The 24,845-nt window shown below is 46.7% G+C and overlaps 1 protein-coding gene across 1 annotated transcript; it reads left to right on the top strand.

The window, feature by feature from the left end:
• The first annotated feature begins 5,124 nt into the window (after positions 1-5,124).
• On the top strand, positions 5,125-22,639 carry med24 (mediator complex subunit 24). The gene is made up of 26 exons (XM_059002900.1): positions 5,125-5,251; positions 6,538-6,668; positions 7,286-7,368; positions 7,693-7,731; positions 8,227-8,300; positions 8,829-9,031; positions 9,407-9,518; positions 10,137-10,287; positions 10,630-10,743; positions 11,024-11,071; positions 11,288-11,370; positions 11,468-11,554; positions 11,749-11,848; positions 11,982-12,124; positions 12,640-12,677; positions 12,939-13,021; positions 13,113-13,291; positions 14,023-14,122; positions 14,223-14,398; positions 14,534-14,798; positions 14,909-15,090; positions 15,267-15,360; positions 16,997-17,096; positions 19,457-19,537; positions 20,977-21,125; positions 22,413-22,639. The coding sequence occupies exons 2-26, from the start codon at positions 6,539-6,541 to the stop codon at positions 22,527-22,529; spliced, it is 2,931 nt and encodes a 976-aa protein (XP_058858883.1). The 5' UTR covers positions 5,125-5,251; position 6,538; the 3' UTR covers positions 22,530-22,639.
• Positions 22,640-24,845: the final 2,206 nt, after the last annotated feature.

Here is a 24,845-nt window from a genome sequence, read left to right as displayed (position 1 = left end):
GTCATAGTGTGTGTACGTGTGTGTATCACAGTGTGTGTGTGTGTGTCTGTATCATAGTGTGTGTACGTGTGTGTATCACAGTGTGTGTATCAGTGTGTGTGTGTGTGTGTGTCTGTATCATAGTGTGTGTACGTGTGTGTATCACAGTGTGTGTGTGTGTGTGTCTGTATCATAGTGTGTGTACGTGTGTGTATCACAGTGTGTGTGTGTGTGTGTCTGTATCATAGTGTGTGTACGTGTGTGTATCACAGTGTGTGTCATAGTGTGTGTACGTATGTGTATCACAGTGTGTGTATCACAGTGTGTGTGTGTGTATCACAGTGTGTGTGTGTATTACAGTGTGTGTGTGTATCACAGTGTGTGTGTGTATTACAGTGTGTGTGCGTGTGTATCAGTGTGTGTGTGTGTGTATCACAGTGTGTGTGTGTGTGTGTGTGTGTGTGTATCACAGTGTGTGTGTGTGTGTGTGTGTTGCTTGTCAGATGATGGCAAGGACGCATTCAGGTCAGTGGTCTAAACGAACCCCGAGGTCCTCGGCTAAATCTCCTCTGCCAACACCCCCTCCCCCCCAACCCCCCCTCACCAGCGTGTTGCATTGCTTCATACGGCTCTGTGCACACGGCCCACTGCTGCCAGACTGCGCTATCTGTACTTGTCTATTGAAATACAGTGAAGCCTTGCAATTAAGCGGAGGGAACACGGAGCCTTGGAACTTGGTTTCAGGAGACTAGGTTTCAGTCCCCCTGCACGGCACACCAGGGGAGACTTGGGGTTTCATACAGCCACCTCAAACTGGAGCTCCCGGTCTCCTGGAACCAGGTTTCAAGCCTCTCTGTTCCTGGAAAAGTGGCTTCGTGTTCCCTCCTCAGTTTAAGAGACCAGCAAAGAAGCCAAGGGTGTTATAAAACTCACAGGGGACTGTCTGCCAGCCCTTAGGGACAACGGGGTCAATTGAAGAATTCACCAAAGCCAGCGACTTCCTAAATCACAAGCTCCTAAGTATGTGAAAAACTGTAAAGCAATTCTTCTGTTGAATATCTTCAGGGGGGCACACCTTAGTCTATAAAGTCAATGTCAGATTATATTAAATTTCGGAGTTTGAGGTGGAATCATTTCCAAGTAGAAATTTAAAAAAAAAATACTTTACACCAGCGATGTGCTTAATGTCCGGTGGCAGACTGTATTGCAGGAGCTGAGTTTGAGACTGGGAACGAGAATAGATTGGGTTTTACAAACTGGTTGCGTGGCGCAGATTGAATTTAGCAGATGACGTTTTTGATTCACAGCAAAACAGCGCAATAATTTACTTCTATGCGTCTTCTGAAGCGCACCGGTCCCATGGAGCCCTCTGGTGGTCATAACTAAGCACTGCAGTTTAGCCTGATTTCAGCATCAACAGCTGCAATGTGATCCCACAGGGAGAGGAGGGGCAGGACTTGCTGGAAATCAATTCAGTGCTGCCTGACGTCTGTCTGTGCAATAAGCATGCAAAAACATACATAAAAGAAAGAGCACATGAAAATGATCAGAGGGTGAGATTGGATAGAAAGAGACAGAGAGAGGCGTGCAAAGAAATGTGAAATATTAATCTGATAAAACATCAATGAATGGGTGATGGGGTGGCGGTAAATTCTGCAGTTGAGTTTGTTGTGGGGGCAGTGACATAAAACTGGCAGCTTTCTGACTGCCCAATCACAGGGCTGACTCGGTTGTGAAACTCCGCCCTCCCGCTCCGCAAACTCAGCCACTGCAGGAATTTTAAACTCCAGCCTCACACAACATCGATCCTGTGTGTCTGTCTCTGTGCGCCCGTCAAAGTGTGTCAGCCAACAGGAAAACAGAGCTGCTGTAATCTGGGACGTCTTTGTCCCCCCCCCCCCTCCCCCCCACGAGAAATCTATGTGCCAGAAATGTTCGTTCAACGTTCCCTTGTATGTGATTATGATTATTACATTTTACATTCTAATCTCATTCCTGTGGGTCAGATCAGGGTCTGCCTTCTGAAGGATGTCAGCCGACCCCAAAGAGTCTTAATATCGCGGGGGATCGCCGCAGATTCAAACCAGCACCAAGCCCGAGGCAGAGCGAAGCAGAGTCAGCCCGGGTGGTGGGGCGGGCGATGACCTCCCATGTCAGACTGAATCACTTCTCTAGAGCACAGACGAATTATTCACACCGCGTCCCTCAGAATAAAGATGCATGTTTAAATTGGCAGATCAAGCATTGTCCCCAGTGGCCACAAAAAAATAAAAATAATAATAATACAGTTGCTGCTGAAACTTCTTCAAAATAACACTACAGTAAATTAACAATCTGCAACCAATGAGTGAATCTCACGGATTACGCACTAAATGCTTGCAATTGTGTTGTCTTCATAACAGCATTAGCCCCCTCCCCACCCCCCATTCCAGAGGTAGTTTAAGATGAGGGAACAGCGAGCCACTGTGTGGCTTGGAACTTGGTTTCAGGAGTCTAGGTTTCAGTCCCCCTGCAGGGCACACCAGGGGAGACTTGGGGTTTGATACAGCAACCTCAAACTAGGTCTCCCAGAACCAGGTTTCAAGCCTCTGTTCCTGGAAAAGTGTCTTTGTGTTTCATCCTTCAGCTTCCCGCTATACTCCGTGAAGCAAATAAGGAAGCATCTATCTAGCAGTGGCAAAGAGAATTAATACATGCCACCTCAAAGCTCAGGAAAATGAGATTGTTCATATATGATATTGATTAAAATTCTCTCTGATCCTAGTTTCTAAGGGTTGTGGCTACCTACCAATTTTTTCATTTTTTTTTTATGTGTAAAATAGATGAACGTTGGGTAAGTATAATATATGCAGAATCTGCAGATCCTTATCTTTTGAAGAAAGGTTTAATATTGAGTACTTCCGGTGGATAGATCTCATTTTCCAGAGCTTTGAGATGTCATGCATTCATTCTCACTGCCACTGCTAGATTGATGCACTGATACAAACCCTAAAGGGAGATCATTGAAATCGCTTCAAAATGAGTGAAAAGGGGTTGTCTGTAAAGGGTTATAAATGGGTAATTACTGTAGGGTAAATAAATTAGATGGTTAACTATCTGCACCCCCTCCCCGCCAGCCCCTAGACCCTAGCCCCCAGCCCAAGCCCCCAGCCCGAGCCCCTAGCTCCAAGCGCCCAGACCCAGCAGTCAGCCCCCAGCCCCAGCCCCTAGCTCCCAGACCCAGCCCCTAGCTCCAGCCCTCAGCTCCTAGCTCCCAGCCCCCAGCCCTAGCTCCAGCCCTCAGCTCCTAGCTCCCAGCTCCCAGCCCCTAGCTCCCAGACCCAGCCCCTAGCTCCAGCCCTCAGCTCCTAGCTCCCAGACCCAGCCCCTAGCTCCAGCCCTCAGCTCCTAGCTCCCAGCCCTCAGCCCTAGCTCCCAGCCCTCAGCCCTAGCTCCAGCCCCCAGCCCTAGCCCTAGCCCTCAGCCCTAGCCCTAGCCCTCAGCCCTAGCCCTAGCCCTCAGCCCTAGCTCCCAGCCCTCAGCCCTAGCTCCAGCCCCCAGCCCTAGCCCTAGCCCTCAGCCCTAGCTCCCAGCCCTCAGCCCTAGCTCCCAGCCCTAGCTCCAACCCTCAGCCCCTAGTTCCCAGCCCCCAGCCCTAGCTCCCAGCCCTCAGCCCTAGCTCCAACCCTCAGCCCTAGCTCCAGCCCCCAGCCCTAGCCCTAGCCCTCAGCCCTAGCTCCCAGCCCTCAGCCCTAGCTCCCAGCCCTAGCTCCAACCCTCAGCCCCTAGTTCCCAGCCCCCAGCCCTAGCTCCCAGCCCTCAGCCCTAGCTCCAACCCTCAGCCCCTAGTTCCCAGCCCTCAGCCCTAGCTCCCAGCCCCCAGACCCAGCAGTCAGCCCCCAGCCCCAGCCCCTAGCTCCCAGCCCTCAGCCTGACTACCATTCCCTACAGCAGTCTGCAAAATCCAATTCAAAAAAGAAAGGAAGAAAGAAAGAAAATCGCACACATATCCTTTAATCGCAGAGACCTGATGAGTGGATTGCTAGTATTTGGTTCTATCTTGAAATTCTATATATATATAAACAGAAAATCCTCAAGGACCCTAATGGGCGACATCAATAAGAGACATTAATCCCCCCAATTAATGTGTGTGTTTATTAAAAGCTGGCTTCCTCCCGGCATTCAAAAAACGAATTGAATTTGCAACCAAAACTCTCAACTGACGAGACACGTCAATATCGTTCAGCCGTCACTCCATTAACAAATCTTTGTGTCTGTTTTTAACGCAACAAGAAAATGCCGGTCTGCACATCCGCAATTCTCATTTCAATAGAAAGCTGCAGGGCTAATCCTCTGAGAGCAATTACTGAATTGTTATATAACATGTAGCAAAGAAAAACTAGGGCTACCAGCACAATAACTATTCCTCGCATATAAAAAACACAAGAGCCTGCAGTGAATTAAGGCTTGAAGTTTTCGGCCTTTGTTTTTTTTATCGCATGACGTACCTTCTAAACGTGTTTTGAGCCGATTCTGTTTCCTAATTAAACTCAGAAAAGGCTGTTCATTACAAAACTTGTTGTGTCGCTTGTTCTTACCTTCCTATCTCGACTGAGCCTGATTCTGTTTTGCTTCAAGCCCTAATTATAATATATACTATATATATGTGTGTGTGTGTGTAATTGTATGTAAAAATAATGTGATGTAAGTCGCCCTGTATAAGGGCGTCTGCTAAGAAATAAATAAATAAATAAATAAATAAATCAATAAATAAATAAATAAATAAATAAATAAATAATAATAATAATAATAATAATAATAATAATAATAATAATAATAATAATAATAATAATAATCGCATTGGGGGGGGTTCTACTTTCTAGTGCTGGCATTTTGAAAATATTTCATTTATATTAGGCCCTGCCGTATTATATAAACGCAAAACAACGACGTGGACAGGCTTTCTGTAATTTGTACACGCCTCGTATTTAATGTGCTGTCATTTTAAATCAGGTGGGTCCGCGAAGATTCAAAACAGCAACACACTGCGCCTCACATTGAATGAACGGTTAACAGGGTTTTACAAAAAAAACTACAACTCCCACAATGCTTTACCTCCGCCCGCCTTTTCTCCTAGAGGCTGATTGGGTGTTGCTGAATACAGCAGCCAACCAGCGGAGGCGTTATTGGCTTTGTTACAAGATTGAGGCGTACAAGTTCTGAGTGCGGTGTCGGTTTTGTTTATGTATTTTACTTTATTAAAATCACAAGCTTAAAACAAACCGGATTTAAGGTAAGGCCTTTATTAATAATTCTCAAATGTATTTAAAAAATAGGCGACAGCCTCCGAGCATCTGTGATTAGCGCATCGGCCCCGACCAGGCAGTATAAAATGGTGACAAATGAAGCTAATGTGACAAAACAAAAACTATCTGTTCTTTACTGTCTGCCTCCGTGATTTCTGAGGGCAGGTGTTAGCTTACAGCACTGAGATGATTCAAATGTTTATCGGACCCAATGTAAGACCTGCAAAAAACGTGAAAACAAATTCCTACTTTCCGATATCCGTTTCCTAAGAGCGGCGAGTATTTTAATACAGTTATATTCTTTGAAGGAGAACCCCTTTTTTTTGGTGGGGAGGGGGAGTTTTGGAAAGTGTTCAGCGTGTTATTTGCAAAGTTTGTCGGGGTTTGGTTTGAAGTTAAGCACATTAAGCCGCACGAGTTCACATTAAACGGGTTGTTTGGACGGGCTTAATAATAATAATATTTATTTCTTAGCAGACGCCCTTATACAAAGTATCGCATTATAAAATATCACATTACAAGTTATCACATTATAAAATATTACAGAATATCACAATACAGATTAAGAGCAGATATAAAAGTACAATAAGATCAAATTCAAGTTGAAAATAAAGAATACAGCAAATTATAAATAAGAACGAGTTCGACTAAGAGCAGTTACAACTTATAGTAAATATTTGCCTGTATGAGTAAAGTCCAGTAACAACAAGTAGTAAGTGTGATAAATGGATGAGACTGATTTCAAATAAGAGCAAGAACAGAAAACATCAATACAGATACCTATAAGAGTGAATCAAATACAAGATACAGTATGTAGTTATAGGTAGGAGCAGTAGTTGAATGCAGTAAGGTATGGAGCAGTTCAGTGCAAGTACAAGCTGATGCAAGTCCTGGTACAATTGGGTGCCATATAGTCCAGTATGGTCTTGTGAACGAGAACCCCCATTTGTGGGACAGTACTGGGAAGTGTGCAGCTTGCTGTTTATACAATTTGTTGGCATTTTTCATGTTAAGTGAACTTCACATAAGTGTTGTGTTTGTTTATTTATTAATTTTTTGTAGGGCTTAGCATAATTTATTATATATGTTTTTTTTTTTCTAGGACAGTAGTGGGAAGTGCTAGGTTTGCTATTTGCAAAGATTCTAGCGGTTTGGTTTGAAATTAAGTAGATTAAACCAAGTTAAGCATTTTAGGGTGTCCCTATAAAATGTGGTTACACAGACATTATCTCACTGTCTCTGCGTGTGTCTCTCTCTCTCTCTCTCTCTGCAGGATGAAGGTGGTGAATCTGAAGCAGGCAATCCTGCAGGCCTGGAAGGAGCGCTGGAGTGACTATCAGTGGGCCATCAACATCAAGAAGAACTTCCCCAAGGGAGCCACCTGGGACACCCTCAACCTGGCAGGTGAGAGGGGGGAGGAGAGAGGAGCAACCTGGGACTCCTGAGAGGGGAGAGGAGCAACCTGGGACTCCTGAGAGGAGAGAGGGGAGAGGAGCAACCTGGGACTCCTGAGAGGAGAGAGGGGAGAGGAGCAACCTGGGACTCCTGAGAGGAGAGAGGGGAGAGGAGCAACCTGGGACTCCTGAGAGGAGAGAGGGGAGAGGAGCAACCTGGGACTCCTGAGAGGAGAGAGGGGAGAGGAGCAACCTGGGACTCCTGAGAGGAGAGAGGGGCAACCTGGGACTCCTTCGAGGAGAGAGGCAACCTGGGACTCCTTTGACCTGGCAGGGGGAGGGAGAGGGGATAGGAGCAATCTGGGACTCCTTTAACCTGGCAGGGGAGAGGGGCAACCTAGGAATCCTTTGACCTGGCAGGGGAGAGGAGGGAGGAATTGCGTTAAGAGTAATGACATGACACGTTAGCGCGGGACACCACAGTGCAACAGAAACAGTGAAACAATCTACCTGGAAAGTTTACAGACTCAGCAGAAGGGTGTTGAAGGTGGAGTTTTGACAATACACCCCAAAAGGGACCGGTTCAGAACATTTATTCCTGAAGACTTTCTGCTCTTGTGTTTGCAGAAGCCCTTCTGGAGCAGGCGATGATCGGCCCCTCGCCCAACCCCCTGATCCTCTCATACCTGAAGTATGCAATCAGCTCGCAGGTGAGGGAAGCAGCACAGGACTGCCAGGCGCAGCTGCAAATACTGACAGAGTTCATGAATCCAATTACAGACATTTCAACAAACAGTAAGAGACACGCATACAGGGAGAGAGAGACAGACACACACATACAGGGAGAGAGACAGACAGACACACGCAGGGAGAGAGACAGACAGACACAGAGAGAGCGAGAAAGAGACAGACAGACACACACAGGGAAGCAGACAGACAAACAGACAGACACAGGGAGGGACCGACACACACACACACATTGGTTGGTCAGAGCTCCCCAGTTGTAACACTCTTGTTCCTTGTCTCTCCTCTAGATGGTCTCTTATGCCAGTGTTTTGACTGCTATTAGTAAGGTAGGTAATTTCTGCGTTGTGCTTTTAACAGTGAAAGGTGGATGATGTGTGAAACGTTGAGGGGCATTGCGCTCGCAGTGACGCTGGTCCTTTTCAGTAGCAATTTGTCACTGCAAGACAAAACAAATTCTCCTCCCTCCCCCTCTCTCCTCTCTCCTGCCCTCCTCCCTCCTGCTCTTATCGCTCTCCTCCCTCCCCCTCTCTCCTCTCTCCTGCCCTCCTCCCTCCTGCTCTTATCGCTCTCCTCCCTCCCCCTCTCTCCTCACTCTCTTGCTGTCCTCCCTCCCCCTCTCTCCTCACTCTCTCGCTCTTCTCCTCCGTCCCCACTCTCACTCTCCTCCCTCCCCTCTCTCCTCACTCTCTCACTCTTCTCCTCTCCTGCTCTCCTCCTCACTCTCTCGCTCTCCCTTTCCTCTCTCCTGCCTCCCCACTCTTGCTCTCCTCCCTCCCACCTCTCTCCTCACTCTCTCATCTCCCTCTCCCTCTGGTTTGCAGTTTGATGATTTTTCCCGGGAGTTGTGTGTGAAATCGCTTCTGGAAATCATGGATATGTTCTCCCACCAGCTCAGGTACATTATTATTATTATTATTATTATTATTATTATTATTATTATTATTATTATTATTATTATTATTATTGGTATTATTACTATCCATATGTCCTAATACTTGTAACTTAGCAGATGTCAAATATGTTTCGTACCGATAAGGTGAGACCTAATACAGGGATGGCAATATGACTCCCATTGCACAGCAGTGTGATCCATTCCGGTTTTTACGAGTTTAATGCAACGCACCTGAGCTTGTTCCCTGTATATACTGTGGCTAATCAAGCTGGTAGTAAAACCTGAAACTGGTGAAACTGCTGTGCAACAGGAGTCTTGTTGCCATGGTTTTTATCAATATGATGAGTATGAAATATCTTACCCCCACCCCAACTGTAATTGGATGGTGTGTTGGATCCATGTGATAAGTGTCTGGTATTTGGTATAGAACCATGTTATATCGCCCCCTAGCTGTCACTAGAGGATTGCGTGTCATTTGGTTTTGATCCACGTGATAAGTGTGTGTTATCTGCCCCCCCCCCCCCCCCCCAGCTGCCACGGGAAAGCAGAGGAGTGCATCTCGCTGTGCCGTGCCCTGCTGGCAGTGGCGGCGTGGCTCCTCCGTGCGGCAGCTTTCTACTCAGAGCCCGGAGCTGGAGAGCCACAGCTCAGAGTGTGTGTGGAGAGGCTGGAGAGACTGCTGCATAGCCCCAAGAACAGAGCCCTAGTACACATAGGCAGACTGGAGGAGCCAGGTGAGAGAGAGTAGATACTGTGTGAGAGAGGGGGAGAGGAAAGACTGTGTGCGTGAGAGGGGGAGGAGAGTGTGTGAGGAAGAGGAGAGACTGAGTGTGTGGGAGGGGGAGAGGAAAGACTGAGGGAGAGGAGAGACTGAGAGAGGGAGAAACAGAGAAGGGGAGAGACTGGAGACTGTGAGAGGGGAGATGAGTGTGTGAAGAAGAGGAGAGACAGAGGGAGAGAAACAGAGGGAAGAGGAGAGACTGTGTGTGTGAGATGGAGAGGAGAGACTGTGTGTGAAATGGAGAGGAGACACTGTCTATGTGTGAGCGAGAGGCTGTGTCCGCATTGTTCTCAGCAGTCTTCTCATGCCTTGTTCTTGTGACGGACAGCCTCCTGGGCCAATGTGGAGCAGGCAGTGATCCGAGTCAGCGAGAACCTCAATAACCTGACCAATCAGACGCTGAGGAGCAAGCTGGAGGAGTGCGTCTCATTGGTCAAGAGGTGAGGTGCAGTTCTTTAAATTTGAGTGTGGTGATATTAAGGTCCACCACTGTGTTAAATCATTTTAAAATGGATTGAGAGTTTCAGAATCGGGATAGGAGTCTGTCTGTCTCTCCTGTATGTCTTTCATCCAAAACGAGTGCCGGGACCAGCGTGATATTTGTTCGATTCAGACAACTATTAGAATATTCATTTGCAAAACTCTATCAAAGCCATACTATGCAGCGCTCTATTGAAGATAGTGGAGTGAGAATAGGTTGGGAAGGCCTCACTTTACCTCGTGAATTACCTAAAAGACGAAGGATCCCATACAGAAGTAAAAATCAATAGAGGGGAATTCATAATTAAGAAACTTTGTAAATTCAGTGACAAATGTTTCAACTGAAAATCAAACTTCTCTCTTATACGCTTGTACCCTCTCCCCCCCTCACTCCTACCCCTCTCTCCCCCTGTCCTCCCTCTCCCCCGTCCTCCCTCTCTCCCCTCACTCTTACCCCTCTCTCCCCCCCCCTGTCCTCCCTCTCTCCCCTCTCTCCCCCCTATCCTCCCTCTCTCCCCACCCGTCCTCCCTCTCTCCCCTCCCTCCTACCCCTCTCTCCTCACTCCCCCCGTCCCCAGTATCCCGGCCATGCTGTCCCTGCAGGCGGACCCCCCCTCCCGCACGCTCTTCCCCTCGGTGCACGCACTGGTCATGCTGGAGGGGACGATGAACCTGACCGGGGAGACGCAGCCGCTGGTGGAGCAGCTCATGATGGTGAAGAGGATGCAGGTGAGAGAGACGGACCCTGAACCCCCCGCTGCTTTCCCCATGGTTATCACATTTACTACCATAAATCTCTGTGCTTTACAATGCTTCCCTATGCTTTACCATACCTCTCTGTGCTTTACAATGCCTCCCTATGTTTTACCATACCTCTCTGTGCTTTACAATGCTTCCCTATGCTTTACCATACCTCTCTGTGCTTTACAATGCTTCCCTATGCTTTACCAGACCTCTCTGTGCTTTACCATGCTTTCACTGTGTGTTATCAGACTGTGCTTTTACTGCGGAATACTGTTCTAAGGGTGGTGCTGACAGTGCGTGATTAACCCCGCTTTCCCCCCCCCCCAGCGGATCCCCTCCCCTCTCTTCATCCTCGAGATCTGGAAGGCCTGCTTCACCGGGCTCATCGAGTCTCCCGAAGGCACAGAGGAGCTCAAGTGGACCGCCTTCACATTCCTCAAGGTGGGTCGACAGAACCTGGGACAAAGAGAACGGGTCCATCCAGAACTTCAGACGCTTTGGGCATCCCATAATCCAGGCGTCACAGGCAGGCAGACCACACAGCAATCTGAGAGCGATCCTCTTGCTTAATTTCACTCCTGAACTGAAAGAATTAACAATGCAATTGATTGAGGTTTAGTCCTGAAGCCAGGGCTGTGGTCAGGGCCGGAGGGAGTCTGTCACTCGGTTCTCTAGTGGAGGTCTGGTTGGATTTTAGTGAGTTTCTTTTTGTCTGCTTCAGATTCCCCAGGTGCTGCTCAGGCTGAAGAAATACCCACAGGGAGAGCAGGTGAGGAGGATTTATTAATAATAATATTTATTATTATTATTATTATTATTATTATTATTATTATTATTCAGTAGCATGATTGTGATTATTATGCCTCTCTCCCTCTCTCCCTGTCTCTCACTCCTCCCCTCTCTCCCTGTCCCTCACTCCTCTCCTCTCCCTGTCCCTCACTCCTCTCCTCTTGTCCCTCTCTCCTCCCTTGTCCCTCTGTCCCAGGACTTCACGGAGGATGTGAACATTGCCTTTGAGTACCTGCTCAAACTGACCCCACTGCTCGACAAGGCTGACCAGAGATGCAAGTATGTCGCTCCGAGTGTGTGTGTGATTGATGTTGTGTATCGCAGTGTGATATCATGTTGTGTGTAACACTGTCTTGTGTGTGTTTTCTCCCTGCAGCTGTGACTGTATCAGTCTGTTACTGCAGGAGTGCAGCAAGCTGGGGCTGCTGTCTGAGTCCAACACTGCCAACCTGATCAGCAAGAGGTAGGAGCTGTTCCTTCTAAACACATTCATTACAGCATACAGCATGCAATACATTCAATACTGCACTGTACATGCAGTCAAGATACTCAGCACTGTACACTATTGTACACACAGTCAATATACTCAGCACTGTACACGCATTCAGTGCTGCACTGTTAAGAGACCCTGTCTTTGTTCTGCTGCTCTGTCTGCAGGGAGCACTCCCCCCGGCTGAAGACGTCTGAGAACGCAAACATCCAGCCGAACCCGGGTCTGATCCTGAGAGCCGAGCCCACCGTCACCAACATCCTCAAGGTGAGTCCCATTCTACAGAGCCCTCCATGGTTACCAGACCTCTCTGTGCTTTACCATGCTTTCACTGTGCTTTATTACACTTTGCTGTGCTGTTACTGTGGAAACTCTCCCTCCTGTCTCTCTCGCTACACAGACGGTCGATGCAGACCACTCCAAATCACCCGAGGGGCTGCTGGGAGTACTGGGTCACATGCTTTCGGGGAAGAGCCTGGATCTGCTATTGGCTGCAGCAGCAGCCACGGGGAAACTGAAGTCTTTCGCCAGGAAGTTCATCAAGTGGGTTAATTTCAGTATTATTATTATTATTATTATTATTATTGCAGTAATCCGTCACATATCCACCCTCACCGCCATGATCAAGCTCTTCAGCAAAAGTTTATTACTGAACAGAGAAGATTAGTTCAGAGATTGTAGATCCTACCAAAGTTTTCATACACTGTGTTGTATGTGATCCATGCGCTGCCATTGCTGGTAGTATTACGTGAGCTGTTCAGTATGTTGATCTGTAAATAAATCCTGTTCGCCTGCGGGGGGCGTATCAACTTCAACCTCCGACTCGCTCTCCTGCCTGTCGCTCGGCAGCGAATGCACGCACCCACACAGCAGACGGCTACCCTGTCACAAGCATTAATTCTTTCATCCTGACTCTGGTCCCAGTGCAGTCGGATACGCGACGGACTCCTGAATTACTCTGAGAATCCAGCTGGGGCTTGTCAGGGTGTAGGCTGATCAAATGAATTGGGGGTTGTTGTTGTTTGTTCCCTGACGCCTCTGTGCTTGTGTCTCTGCAGGTTGAATGAGTTTCCCAAGCACATCACTGGAGAGAGCTGTGAGTGTGATTTGATACTCGACCCTGTGCGGCAGTCACTGGGGAATGATAGGAGAATGTAGAGCCACACCCTCCTGGTGTAACATGACAAGTGGTAGAAGAGGTCTCGTGAGACTGGATGTACATGTAACCCTCGCCTCGCTCGCCAGGTTTAATGAGGGAGTTGTATAAGAGTGAGAGTGTTTGACCTTTGCTGTGTGGGTTGATAAGGGTTATGGTACAGCAGGTTTTAACCCTGCTCTGTCTCTCTCTGACCCCCAGCTAAGTCTGCCTCTGTGCGGGCTCTACTCTTCGATATCTCCTTCCTCATGCTGTGCCACGTAGTCCAGACCTATGGCTCAGAGGTGAGTGCTGCCCCCCCCCCGGTTGATCTCCCACTTGTTCCCACATCTCCTCTCCACCACTTACTCGGTCTCCCCCTGACCCCCCCCCCAGGTGATCCTGTCAGACCCCAGCCCCTCTGGCGAGACCCCCTTCTTCGAGACCTGGCTGCAGACCTGCATGCCGGAGGAGGGGAAGATCTTGAACCCGGATCACCCCTGCTTCAGACCCGACCCGAGCAAAGTGGAGAGCCTGGTGACACTGCTGAACAACACCTCTGAGATCAAACTGGTGTAGGTTCAACCGGCAACGCGCAATTTAGCAAAACCTAATTAAAAAATAAAAACAACAGTTTCCAGAATTAAAACAGTATCCCAAGTCAGTATTCACAATTGCAGAATATAGTGCTTGATAAGGCCCTAATGTTACAGTTCACTTGCAAATGAAAATACACAAAAGCAACAAAAGATCACAGATAAAAAAAAAAAAGAAATTACATCACAGTATCTCAGACTGTTTAATGATTAACTGTTGCATTATCCTAGCTTGCCTCGGTCGCTTTGTTTTGGCTGCATTTTTGTCGGGTGAAGCTGGAGGAAGCGCTGTGTAACTGCACAATATAAGACAGACTGATTTGGCATTAGAGAGATTTATTTTAGTGTTTTTTAAACGTGGGCTGTGACGGATATTCAGATAAATTGTAACATTGAAGAGATGGGCTTTGTATCAGAAAACTGGTGACGAAGTCAGAAATCGCGTGTGACGAGTAAATGCATGAATTTGTTATATATATATAATGGGGATTGATTTTACTCTTAATACAAGGAGGGCAGTAAAACGCGACTGACCTGTATCTGGGTAACGGATATCCGAGTGCTGACTGTAAACAGTTCCGCTGTTAAAATTCAATCATCCGAACCCCGCCTGGTCCAGTAGACTTTGTACCTGGCATACTGTATTTCAAGGTGCAGTTATTTCCCTCTGACTGCTCTCTCCGTCTCTCTCTGTGTCTCTCCGTGCGCAGGCAGATGAAGTGGCACGAGGTTTGCCTGACCACGCCTGCAGCAATCTTGGAGATCCTCAACGCCTGGGAGAACGGAGTGCTGACTGTCGAGAGCGTGCAGGTGAGGGGGTGGCAGGGGGCAGGTGTGCAGCATGTCTGGCTGTGTGTGTATCCTCGTGTGTGAAGTATTGAGCTCTCCTCTTTCTCTTCCCCTCCTGTAGAAGATCACCGATAATATCAAGGGGAAGGTGTGCAGCATGGCGATCTGTGCCGTGGCCTGGCTCGTGGCTCACGTCCGCATGCTGGGATTGGACGAGAGGGAGAAGCCGCAGCTCATGATTCGCCAGCTCATGACTCCGCTCTACGGGGAGAACACCCTGCAGTTCTACAACGAGAGGTAGGGGGCGCTCTCGCTGCGGCGACATAGTATACCTCCAGCCTAGTGAAGGGCTGAATTCAGAAAGACTAAGACGTAATAATCCACCCCCCCCCCCCCCGACTGACGCCTCTAACAGTGCTCCCTCTCCGGCAGGGTTGTTATAATGAGCTCGATCCTGGAGCACATGTGTGCCGATGTGTTCCAACAGACCGGAACCTCCATCAAGCTGCCCATGGAGGGGCTGGACCCGGTGCCCTACCGCAACCTGCTCCCGGTCCGCGAGCCCATCCGGGAGGGCCTGAGCGGTCAGTTCAGCAGGGTGCTGCACAAGGGCTGGGTGGACAGCCAGGCCCTGCACCTGCTGGAGAGCCTGCTGCACATGGGCGGCGTGTACTGGTTCACTAATAACCTGCTCAAGGTGAGGCAGAGGGGGCAAGTGGGAGGAGACTGGGAGGGCGTACCTGAGGTTGGCACACTGGAGAAGGTAGTGTCTCTCTCCCTCTCTGATTTGTTTCTCTTCCCTCTCAGGAGCTGCTGAAGGAGACTCGTCAGCAGTACACGGTGCGTGCGGTGGAGCTGCTGTACAGCATCTTCTCTCTGGACATGCAGCAGATCACGCTGTCCCTGCTGGGACATATCCTGCCCGCCCTGCTCACAGACTCCTCGCACTGGCACTGCCTGGCAGACCCGCCCGGCCGCGCCCTCGCCAAGTGAGGCTCACCCCGGGGGGCGGGGGGCGGGGGGGGGTGGAGAGAGACAGATGGGGGACAGAGGGATAGAGCCAGATGAAGGGGGCAGAGAGAGACAGGGGAGTGAGATACAGACAGGGGTAGAAAGGAGGTGGGGATGACAGGTTGTAATTGTGTGTGTGTGTGTCTGTCTGCAGGCTGTCTGTGTGGTGTGCTCTGAGCTCCTTCTCCTCCCACAACAAGAGTCAAGCGTCGGCACGGCAACGCAAGAGACAGCGAGAAGACATTGAGGTGAGAGAGGCGAGCTTGCTTTATTCATTCATTATTCATTTCCATATGATCGCAAGAGACGCGTACTGTAAAACACGAATTGTTTGCGAGCAAGGCTTTTTAAATACTTTAAAAAAAGTTTAATTCTCTCGAACGTTCTGACGGAATCCTGCGCTTACTCTGTGCAGTGCAAGAGAGTTGTTTTGTGTATGACTGATGCGTGTATTAAATACTTTTGAGAGTTTTGTGGCTGACAAATGCACTTTATTTGGAAAGGGATAGGGTACCTGCTCATGATGAGAGATGTAAGATATTTTAGACTGACCAATATAACGTAAACATGCATTCTGTAGGCTAGAGCTAGCACTCCAGTATTTATAAAAAGATTCATTCATCTGAATCAGCAGTGTGGAGTAGTGGTTAGGGCTCTGGACTCCTGACCGGTGGGTTGTGGGTTCAATCCCCATTGGGGGGACACTGCTGCTGTACCCTTAAGCAAGGTACTTTACCTAGATTGCTCCAGTAAAAACCCAACTGTATAAATGGGTAATTGTATGTAAAAATAATGTGATATCTGTATAATGTGAAATAACGTATAATGTGATATCTTGTAACAATTGTAAGTCGCCCTGGATAAGGGCGTCTGCTAAGAAATAAATAATAATAATAATAATCAGGACGTTTTGACCCGAGCGATATTCCACACCATACAAAACTCACTGGAGTAGTCAGATTTATTACTCGTGGGTGGTTTGCTCAATGCTGCTGTCAAAAGTCATCAAGTGACAAAATGTCTTTGAGAGAGAGAGATAACTGTTTGGCTGCCTCTGTTCTAGACCATTGAAGGGGATGAGGATTGAGCTGAACGTCCAGGGGTCTGCCACCAGAGGGCGCTGTTCACTCCCAGAAACCCAAAACCAGGCTACTGCAGAAATGTGAATGAAAAAAACGCTTGTGTGAATATTGTTCAAGTTGAGAACATTTTACAGTACAGTGCAGTGCCTGTCTCTGTCCACGGGAGGTCACTGTACTGAGCAAGTGGCTTATCTGACCCCTCATGGCGTTCAATAGAAAGAACTGCACACTCCTACCCCTTCTCCACTGGCACATCCGACCCGTGAGGGCTCAGTACGGTACGGGTGCGGGTGGTTCTCCACTGGCTTTTTGTCAAGCCAAGCAAGAACCAAACCGTGAATCTGGCTCGGAGCTGGGCCGGGCCAGGGGCGGGGTTAAGGATTTTCGTCATTACGTTGCATCAGTCAGTACGCTTCAGAAAGACAAACGACAAGCATGGCGGGCAGTGAGCATCATGAGAGAAGTCCAGCCTTGGGGCGCTGACGAAGTGCAGGCTCTAGTTTCTCTGTGGGCAGATAGAAGTGTTCAGGAAGGTCTGGAGTCGTGTGTTAGAAATGAGAAAGTTTGTGCCCGAATTTTCTGACGATTTGAAGCAAACTGGCATAATCCGCGGGTACGGTACACTTAACTCACACGCTCAAAAACACGAAAGTGGACCAAATTTCTCATCCTTGACCCTTGTTATATTCATATAAAGAAGAAAAAAATGCGGAAAATAAATTCTAAAATTATGCGATACGAGATACAGCTGTACAGTTGGTATTCATTTTTGAACACCATTTGTTTGTGTGTCTTTTGGCAGGACTACAACACTCTGTTCCCATTGGACGACACCCAGCCCTCCAAGCTGATGCGGCTGCTGAGCTCCAATGAGGAGGAGTCTGTGAACCTGTCCAGCCCTGGTGAGTGAAAAAACGGGTTTTAGTCGTTTTTTCTCCGGAAAAAGTCGAGAGAACCATTCAATGGCCGAGTGGGAACGACAGGAGCCGAGACAAGTCAAAAAAAAAAAAAAAAAAAAAGGCGTATCTCATGAATAGTCATACATGGCCCTGGTATCAGATAACGGGGCGGTCGTAAGTAAACAAGCTGGCTGCCTGTGAATCAGCGCACAGAGAACACGGACATTTGCAGAGCTTTTTTGAGATGTTATAGTAATAAATATAATAACTTGGATCGCATTATTGAGGAGTTTGGTGATAAAACGAGTGATCAGTAGATGATTGATCGGTATGTACGACCTATTATTATTATTATCATTATTATTATTATTTATTTCTTACATACGTGAAAGCTATAGCGAACGAAAGGGTGGGGCGGGGATGGAGATGCCTAGTGAGTGCTTTGTTGATATGCAGGGCCTTTTAAACCCGTTTGACTGTGGAAAAAAATACTTTTAAACAGCGCGTCTAAAATTAACTGCGCGTGTGAAAATAAATTAGAAATTAGTAAGTGTGTGGATATTTTCGGCTTCTAAAGTAAATATATAAAAACAACCGCTCTCTGTCCAAGGAGAATCATAATCCAAGAGGATACTCAATCATGAGAATTACTTAACGAAGAAGAAAAGTCAGTAGATATAGATAGATGCCATTTGAAAAATGAAAACTGCTGTGAACCGAAAAAGGAGCAAAATCAACAAGAAACAGGTCCTGTAGGTACACAAAAGAGAATAATTGATGGGTGGAAAAAGCAGAGCTAAACTAATTCTTTTACAAAGAATGAGCAGAACATGCATGACCTACAATCTGTAGTTTTCAGAAGAAATAAAATGAGGTGTACAAAACATGGATAAGTAGACGTGGATGCCTGATGGTTTAAGTGTCGTCAGACTCTGATAGAAATAAGCAAGTGTAGTTGCATGGCATCAGAAGCCTGCAAGCACCTCCACTTTTTGTTTGTTTTAAGCTTGGATGGTTTCCATCCATCTAATAAAAGTCGCAGACAGCTCTGGATTGAGAGGAGAGGAAGGGGGTGGATATTCCGGTATTGAGGAGGAGGGATTCCCAGTATTGAGCTGACGGATGAATCAGCCCTTTGCTGGCATTAGTTTTCTGTATAACTCGCACTTGGTTGCTCAAACCCAGACTCCCTTTTTGATCTTGTTGCTTCATCATTTCCTGCAATGGCAACGTCTTAAAAACCAAAGCAGACTTCCCTTGGATTTTGGATTTTTCAAGTCGTGTGTGCGGTCCTTTTTTTGAGATGTTTTTGAAGACGTTGCAGAAGACTTCTAGTCATTTTTATATTAAGTTTCATTCAACAGAGTTGGAAATAAGACTCCTATTGCATAGCAGTTTCACCCATTCCAGGTTTTACTAGGAGCTTGATTAGCCACAGTGTTTAGAGGTAACAGGCTCAGGTGTGTCTTTTGTTATTAGACGCACAGTAAAACCAGGAGTGGATCACACTGCTGTGCAATGGGAGTCTTATCTTCCACCCCTGTAAAGATTGTCTTGCTCCACCTGGCAGGAGCCCCATAGCTGCTGCTGTTGCAGGTCACACAAGACCAGGGATTTGCACGCCAGGCTGAAGGGCATAGGGCCGAGATGAATCACGCAGGACGAAGCACTCGCTGGAGGTCATTTCTCCTTCGAAATAATCTTGACTTTTCAGGATTGCGTGGGATAAGGTCCTGCTGCCGATTTTGCTGGCTTCCTTGTGGGTTTTTTTTGTTTGTTTTGTTTATTTTTCCCCCAAAGTGTATACAAACCATTTGAGTTCCCAGCCAGCGCGTTCTTGCAGCAAAGTGGGAAATCTCCTTTTGTTATTCCGAGCAAATAAATAGTGACACCCGACACTTTGCAACAATGTGTGTGTGTGTCTGTGCTGTGTGCTCGTCTCCCTGTGTGTCTCTGTGCTGTGTGCTCGTCTCCCTGTGTGTCTCTGTGCTGTGTGCTTGTCTCCCTGTGTGTGTCTCGCAGTGCTGGGTGCTCGTCTCCCTGTGTGTGTCTCGCAGTGCTGGGTGCTCGTCTCCCTGCGTGTGTCTCTGTGCTGTGTGCCCGTCTCCCTGTGTGTCTCGCAGTGCTGGGTGCTCGTCTCCCTGTGTGTGTCTCGCAGTGCTGGGTGCTCGTCTCCCTGCGTGTGTCTCTGTGCTGTGTGCCCGTCTCCCTGTGTGTCTCGCAGTGCTGGGTGCTCGTCTCCCTGTGTGTGTCTCGCAGTGCTGGCTGCTCGTCTCCCTGTGTGTGTCTCGCAGTGCTGGGTGCTCGTCTCCCTGTGTCTCCTTGTCTGTCTCACAGTGCTGTGTGCTTGTCTCCCTGTGCAGGTGATCGCTCGATGAGCAGCTCCCTGTCTGCCTCTCAGCTGCACACCGTCAACATGAGGGACCCTCTGAACAGAGTGCTGGGTGAGTGCGGCTCAGCGGTGCAGAGACCTGAAACCTTTCCTGTAATCCTCAGCCTTACAGTGCTGTTACTGTCCGGATTTGTGAGCACACAGTAATCGTGGTCAGTTTTTTTTTTTTTAAGCAAGGCTTTGTTTTTTTCCTTTTTCTTTCCTGAGGCAGGCTGGCTGGAAGTGCTGTGGTGGTGTTTTTTTTTTCTTTCCAAGAAACATAATTAAAAGAAATATTAGTGAATATTTCTAATGGAAATGACTCGGGATGTGCTCAGCTGTACTGTTTAAATGATAATACACGAAGGGTGTGTGTTCACCCACCCAATAAGTGATATCTCAAGGGAACACAGACCCTGGAGAGTGTGTTGCTGTTGCTTTTGCATCATTTTTATTTGTGTAACCTTATTTGTGTAAAGTTCCACAATAACTACAATTGTTAGCTTAACCGTAAAACATTCTGATTTTAAACCGTTTTTGTAGAATAGTTTTCTTGTTCAGGCTTTGTAGATGTGAAACTGGATGCTGCCAATTTTTTATTATTTTTTATTTTTTTAATTTAGTCGTTGCCAATTTTTTTTTTTTATTATTATTTTCTCCCAATTTGGAATGGCCAATTATTTTTATTTTTAGGCTCAGCTCACCGTTACCACCCCTGCTCTGACTCGGGAGGGGCGAAGACGAACACACGCTGTCCTCCGAAGCGTGTGCCGTCAGCCGTCCGCTTCTTTACACGCTGCGGACTCACCGTGCAGCCACCCAAGAGCTACAGTGTCGGAGGACAACGCAGCTCTGGACAGCTTACAGGCAAGCCCGCAGGCGCCCGGCCAGACTACAGGGGTCGCTGGTGCGCGGTGAGCCGAGGGCACCCTGGCTGACCTAACCCTCTCTCCCCCCCGGGCAGCGCTCGGCCAATTTTGCGCCGCCTCCTGGGAGCTCCTGTCCACGGTCGGCAGTGGAATAGCCTGGACTCGAACCGGTGACGTCCAGGCTGTTCCGGATGCGTCACTCGGGAGCCCTGTCATTCATTGTTTTTAATGTGCTCGTGCGGGTTTTGTCCAGTAGATGGCGCGGTTGCCTGCGACGTTTTTGTTTTTATATTGGTGTCAGTAGCCAGTCCCAGAATCCTTTCATAGCCCATTTTGTCTGACGCTTGGTGTTTGCCTCGGTTCTATTCATATCTAGGTTGTCTAAATCTGCTTCATTTACATTTTCTTTTTCAATGTTTTCAGCTGCAGAACTTTGTAGTTAATCTGAGGGATTGCTGTCGGTCATTTTTACTATTATAAATCTGATTCTGGTTAGCTGCGTTGTATCAGCCATGTGTTTAATCCCATACTGCCTTTCAACAGACACATCACCCTTGATTTCAAATTCCTGCGCCACGTACCTGCCCTAATTCTGTAACATTTCATGTCTAACTAAGCCTGAACTCGACTCCTCTCTCCCCAGCAAACCTGTTCCTGCTGGTGTCCTCGATCCTGGGTTCAAAGACAGCCGGGCCGCACACGCAGTTTGTGCAGAGCTTCATGGAGGAGTGTGTAGAGTGTCTGGAGCAGGGCAGCCGCGGCAGCATCCTGCAGTTCATGCCTTTCACCATGGTGAGGCGCTGGGGAGGCGCGGTTATAAAATCAGACCCAGAGTTTGTAGCATCAAAGTTTTTAAACATTTGTGAATCCCCTTTTTTTTTTTTTTTTTTTTTTACATTTATTGGTTTTATTGTGTGTGTTTTTAACCAGTGGTGTAGTGCTATATTTGAAAGTGAGGGGTCGCTGTTATCTACAACCCCGCCCCCCTGTCAACAATACCACGCCACCTGCAGGCCACATTTCCCCACACACTCAACAGAACCACAGTTTATCGCTAGTACTCAAGGTATTTGAAAGGGCTAACAAGTGAACCAATTGGTTACAAATTCAGACAGTCAGGTATTGAGGTATTCTTGTAAAGTAACTAGACTTACAGCTATTTATATTAACCCTTTGCGGTCCATTGTCGGACCTGGTCTGACATTGCAATTATTACTATCAGGTCCATTGTCGGACCCTGTCCGACATCATTATAAAAACGGGTTTCTAGTCGTTTTTTCAGCGGAAAAAGCCGAGAAAACCATTCAGTGGCCCGAGTGGGAGCGACAGGAGCTGAGACAAGCCGATTTAAAAAAAATTAAAATAAGGCGTATCTCATGAATAGGCATACATGCCCCTGGCATTACAATAGGGGCGGTCATAAGGAAACAAGCTGGATGATACTGTATCAGCGCACAGAGACTATCAAAGACATTTGCAGAGCTTTCTTGAGATGTTATAGTAATAAAATAATGACTTTGATCGCATTATTGAGGAGTTTGGTGATAAAACGAGTGATCAGGAGATGATCGATCGGTATGTACGATTTATTATTATTTATTTCTTAGCATATGTGAAACCTATAGCGAACGAAAGGGTGGGGCGGGGCTGGAGATGCCTAGTGAGTGCTTTGTTGTTATGCAGGGCCTTTTAAACCCGTTTGACTGTGAAAAAAAATACTTTTAAACAGCGCGTCTAAAATTAACTGCGCATGTGAAAATAAATTAGACCTGGCGTGCCTGACGTGCATTTAATAAATGGACTACAAAGGGTTAAACACAAATAAATACACACATGCTGTACTTAATTTCACAACCAGTTTTCATACACTAATACACACGATTAAAACAATGTCATTATTATTATTATTATTATTATTATTATTATTATTATTATTAATCCTATGCGTAACGCCCCCCCCTCGTATATTTAATGGTTTGGTCCAGAATTGGCTCGTCTCACTGCTTAAGAGCGAATGAGACTGAGGTTTTGAAACTGTGTGTGTGTGTTTTTAACATTTTTTTTTCATTTTCCTGGCAGGTGTCTGAACTGGTCAAGCTTCCCGCACTGGCCAAACCCCGAGTGGTGCTGGCCATCACTGACCTGAGCCTGCCACTGGGGCGCAGAGTGGCAGCCAAATCCATCGCAGCACTGTGAGGAGATTAGATTCCCCAACACGCCCTTTCAGCTACTTTGAAACACTTTTTATTAGTAACTTGTACAGTCTGTTTATACCTGTAGACAAAAATAAAAATCACAAAGAAAAAGTGTGTGGTGGTATTATTATTATTATTATTATTATTATTATTATTATTTATTATTATTATTATATGTAATTATTAAGTCACAGTCATGCTGAAACGTAGCTGCTGTTTACTTCAGTATCCAGTGATAGATAAATAAATCACCCCTAAAGGATCGGGTCAATAAATCAGAGAAATTAATATTGGTTTGTGTTTTATTATTACTACACAGAAGTATTTGTTTAAAGTAGAATGGTACGTTTGTTTATATTATTGCTTTGAGCGTGTAACTTCATTAGAATTTAAAAGTGTACCAATACGTCTTGTGTTAACTGTTAGTACTGTTTGTGTATCTCTTATAATGTGACGCAGGGCTCAATTTTAGCCTTCTAATTTTCTTTTTTTTTTTTTTTATCTGATTATTTTGTTACAGAGAAAATAATGTAATGAAGATTTTAAAAAATGAACTTGTCAACCCTTTTCTGCGTAGTACGTTTGGTAACTAATTGTTGCAAAATTTTGTTGACAAATCAACAGCTTTCTGTGGATTTGTTAATCGACTACTCCCTTTCACTTCACAGACAATCAAGGGGACACGAGTCTACATTCAAATTTCAGGCAACTTTGTTGAAAGCAGCTGTGTCAAAGTGACAACATTACATCATAGAATAAATCAGCCAGTGAAAGTGATGTAAAGAGACGTGACTAGCTTCTTCGCTGGCGAAAAAAAAAATGAGAAAAATGGCAGAGAAAATGGATGTAGAGAAAGTGAAATTATTAATTTTTTTTCCCAGGCTGATTTATTTTTTATCCTGATAGTTAATGATCAATTTGTCAGTTAATGCCACAAGATGTAGTGGAGCAGCATGAGTCGACAGAATTATGAATATTTCTTGGGGGGGGGGGGGGGGGGAACTAAATGATTTGATGTCATAAGGCCAGTTTTGACAAACTCGTGGTCTTGGTGTGTCAGTGTCAGCTGGGAGAGTCAGACACTAAACACTGAGACTTTTTTTTTCTTCCCTCGAGCCCGGGGAAATCCTGCTGTTCTGTGTGGCAGTCACATTGACTTCTAGGAATTGTGTGTTCCGTCTCTGTTCCTTCCCCAGCGCATGACTCTGCTAGAACGAGGAAAGAAAGCGAAAGTATGCAATTAAACAGATTAATAAAAACGAACGCAAGACAAAATTAACCGGGCTGTCAAAACAAAACCACAGCATTTTGTTCCCTTTTTTTTTTTTTTTTTAAATAAAACACCTCCTGGTTGTTCTTGTTTTCAGATGCTGTGTCCCCACGTCTGAATCTAGGAGGCTGTGTGGTCCAGTGGTTAAGGAAAAGGGCTTGTAACCAGGAGGTCCCCGGTTCAAATCCCACCTCAGCCACTGACTCATTGTGTGAGCAAGTCACTTAACCTCCTTGTGCTCCGTCTTTTGGGTGAGATGTAGTTGTAAGTGACTCTGCAGCTGATGCATAGTTCACACACCCTCGTCTCTGTAAGCCGCCTTGGGTAAAGGTGTCTGCTAAATAAACAAATAATAATAATCTAAAGGTCACAGAGGCATGAAAATAACATTAATCACACTGCAGAACAATCTGACAGCCAGCCAAGGTTTTACATTTGCTTCATAATAATAACAATGAGATTCCCATTGCAGAGCTCTCGTTGTTTGCAATGCACCCCGCTATGGAATTGAGTTCTTGGACTCACTCAGAGAGAGCGAGAGTCACCTGACCTGCTTACCTAACCCTGACTCTCGGAAATCCCTGTATCTCGTTCTTCAGGGAAGAAGAGAAACACAGGAAGAGGGGTTTACCTGCCTACAGGTGTGCTAACCTGTAACCTGTCTGACAAACATCCTGCTAGACATCCTCCGGAGTCATACAGGAAGTGACACGTGCGCGTCACCGCGGGGTTTTTCCGTCGCTGTTGTAATAACGCAAACTCCGATCTGAGCAAGCTATAACCCGCAAGCTATAACCCGCAAGCTATAACCCGCAAGCTATAACCCGCAAGCTATAACCCGCAAGCTATAACACGCAAGCTATAACACGCATGCGCACTGAATAGAGCTCCCTGCTCCTCGAAGCCGTGCTGCGTGGTCCTCCGGCGCTGCAGCTCTGAGGCGGCTGCATGGCGGAAAATAAATTAATTTTTAAAAAAAATAAAAAGTGAATCCATGGTGGGTAGGGTGTCGCTTTAGAAACGAATCTGTGGTGGTGTGTAGAATCT

This window comes from Acipenser ruthenus, chromosome 28, assembly GCF_902713425.1.
Source record: "Acipenser ruthenus chromosome 28, fAciRut3.2 maternal haplotype, whole genome shotgun sequence".
Classification (NCBI taxonomy): domain Eukaryota; kingdom Metazoa; phylum Chordata; class Actinopteri; order Acipenseriformes; family Acipenseridae; genus Acipenser; species Acipenser ruthenus.
The sequence above is the reverse complement of the archived record's forward strand: the minus strand, read 5'-3'. Positions and strand labels throughout refer to the sequence as shown.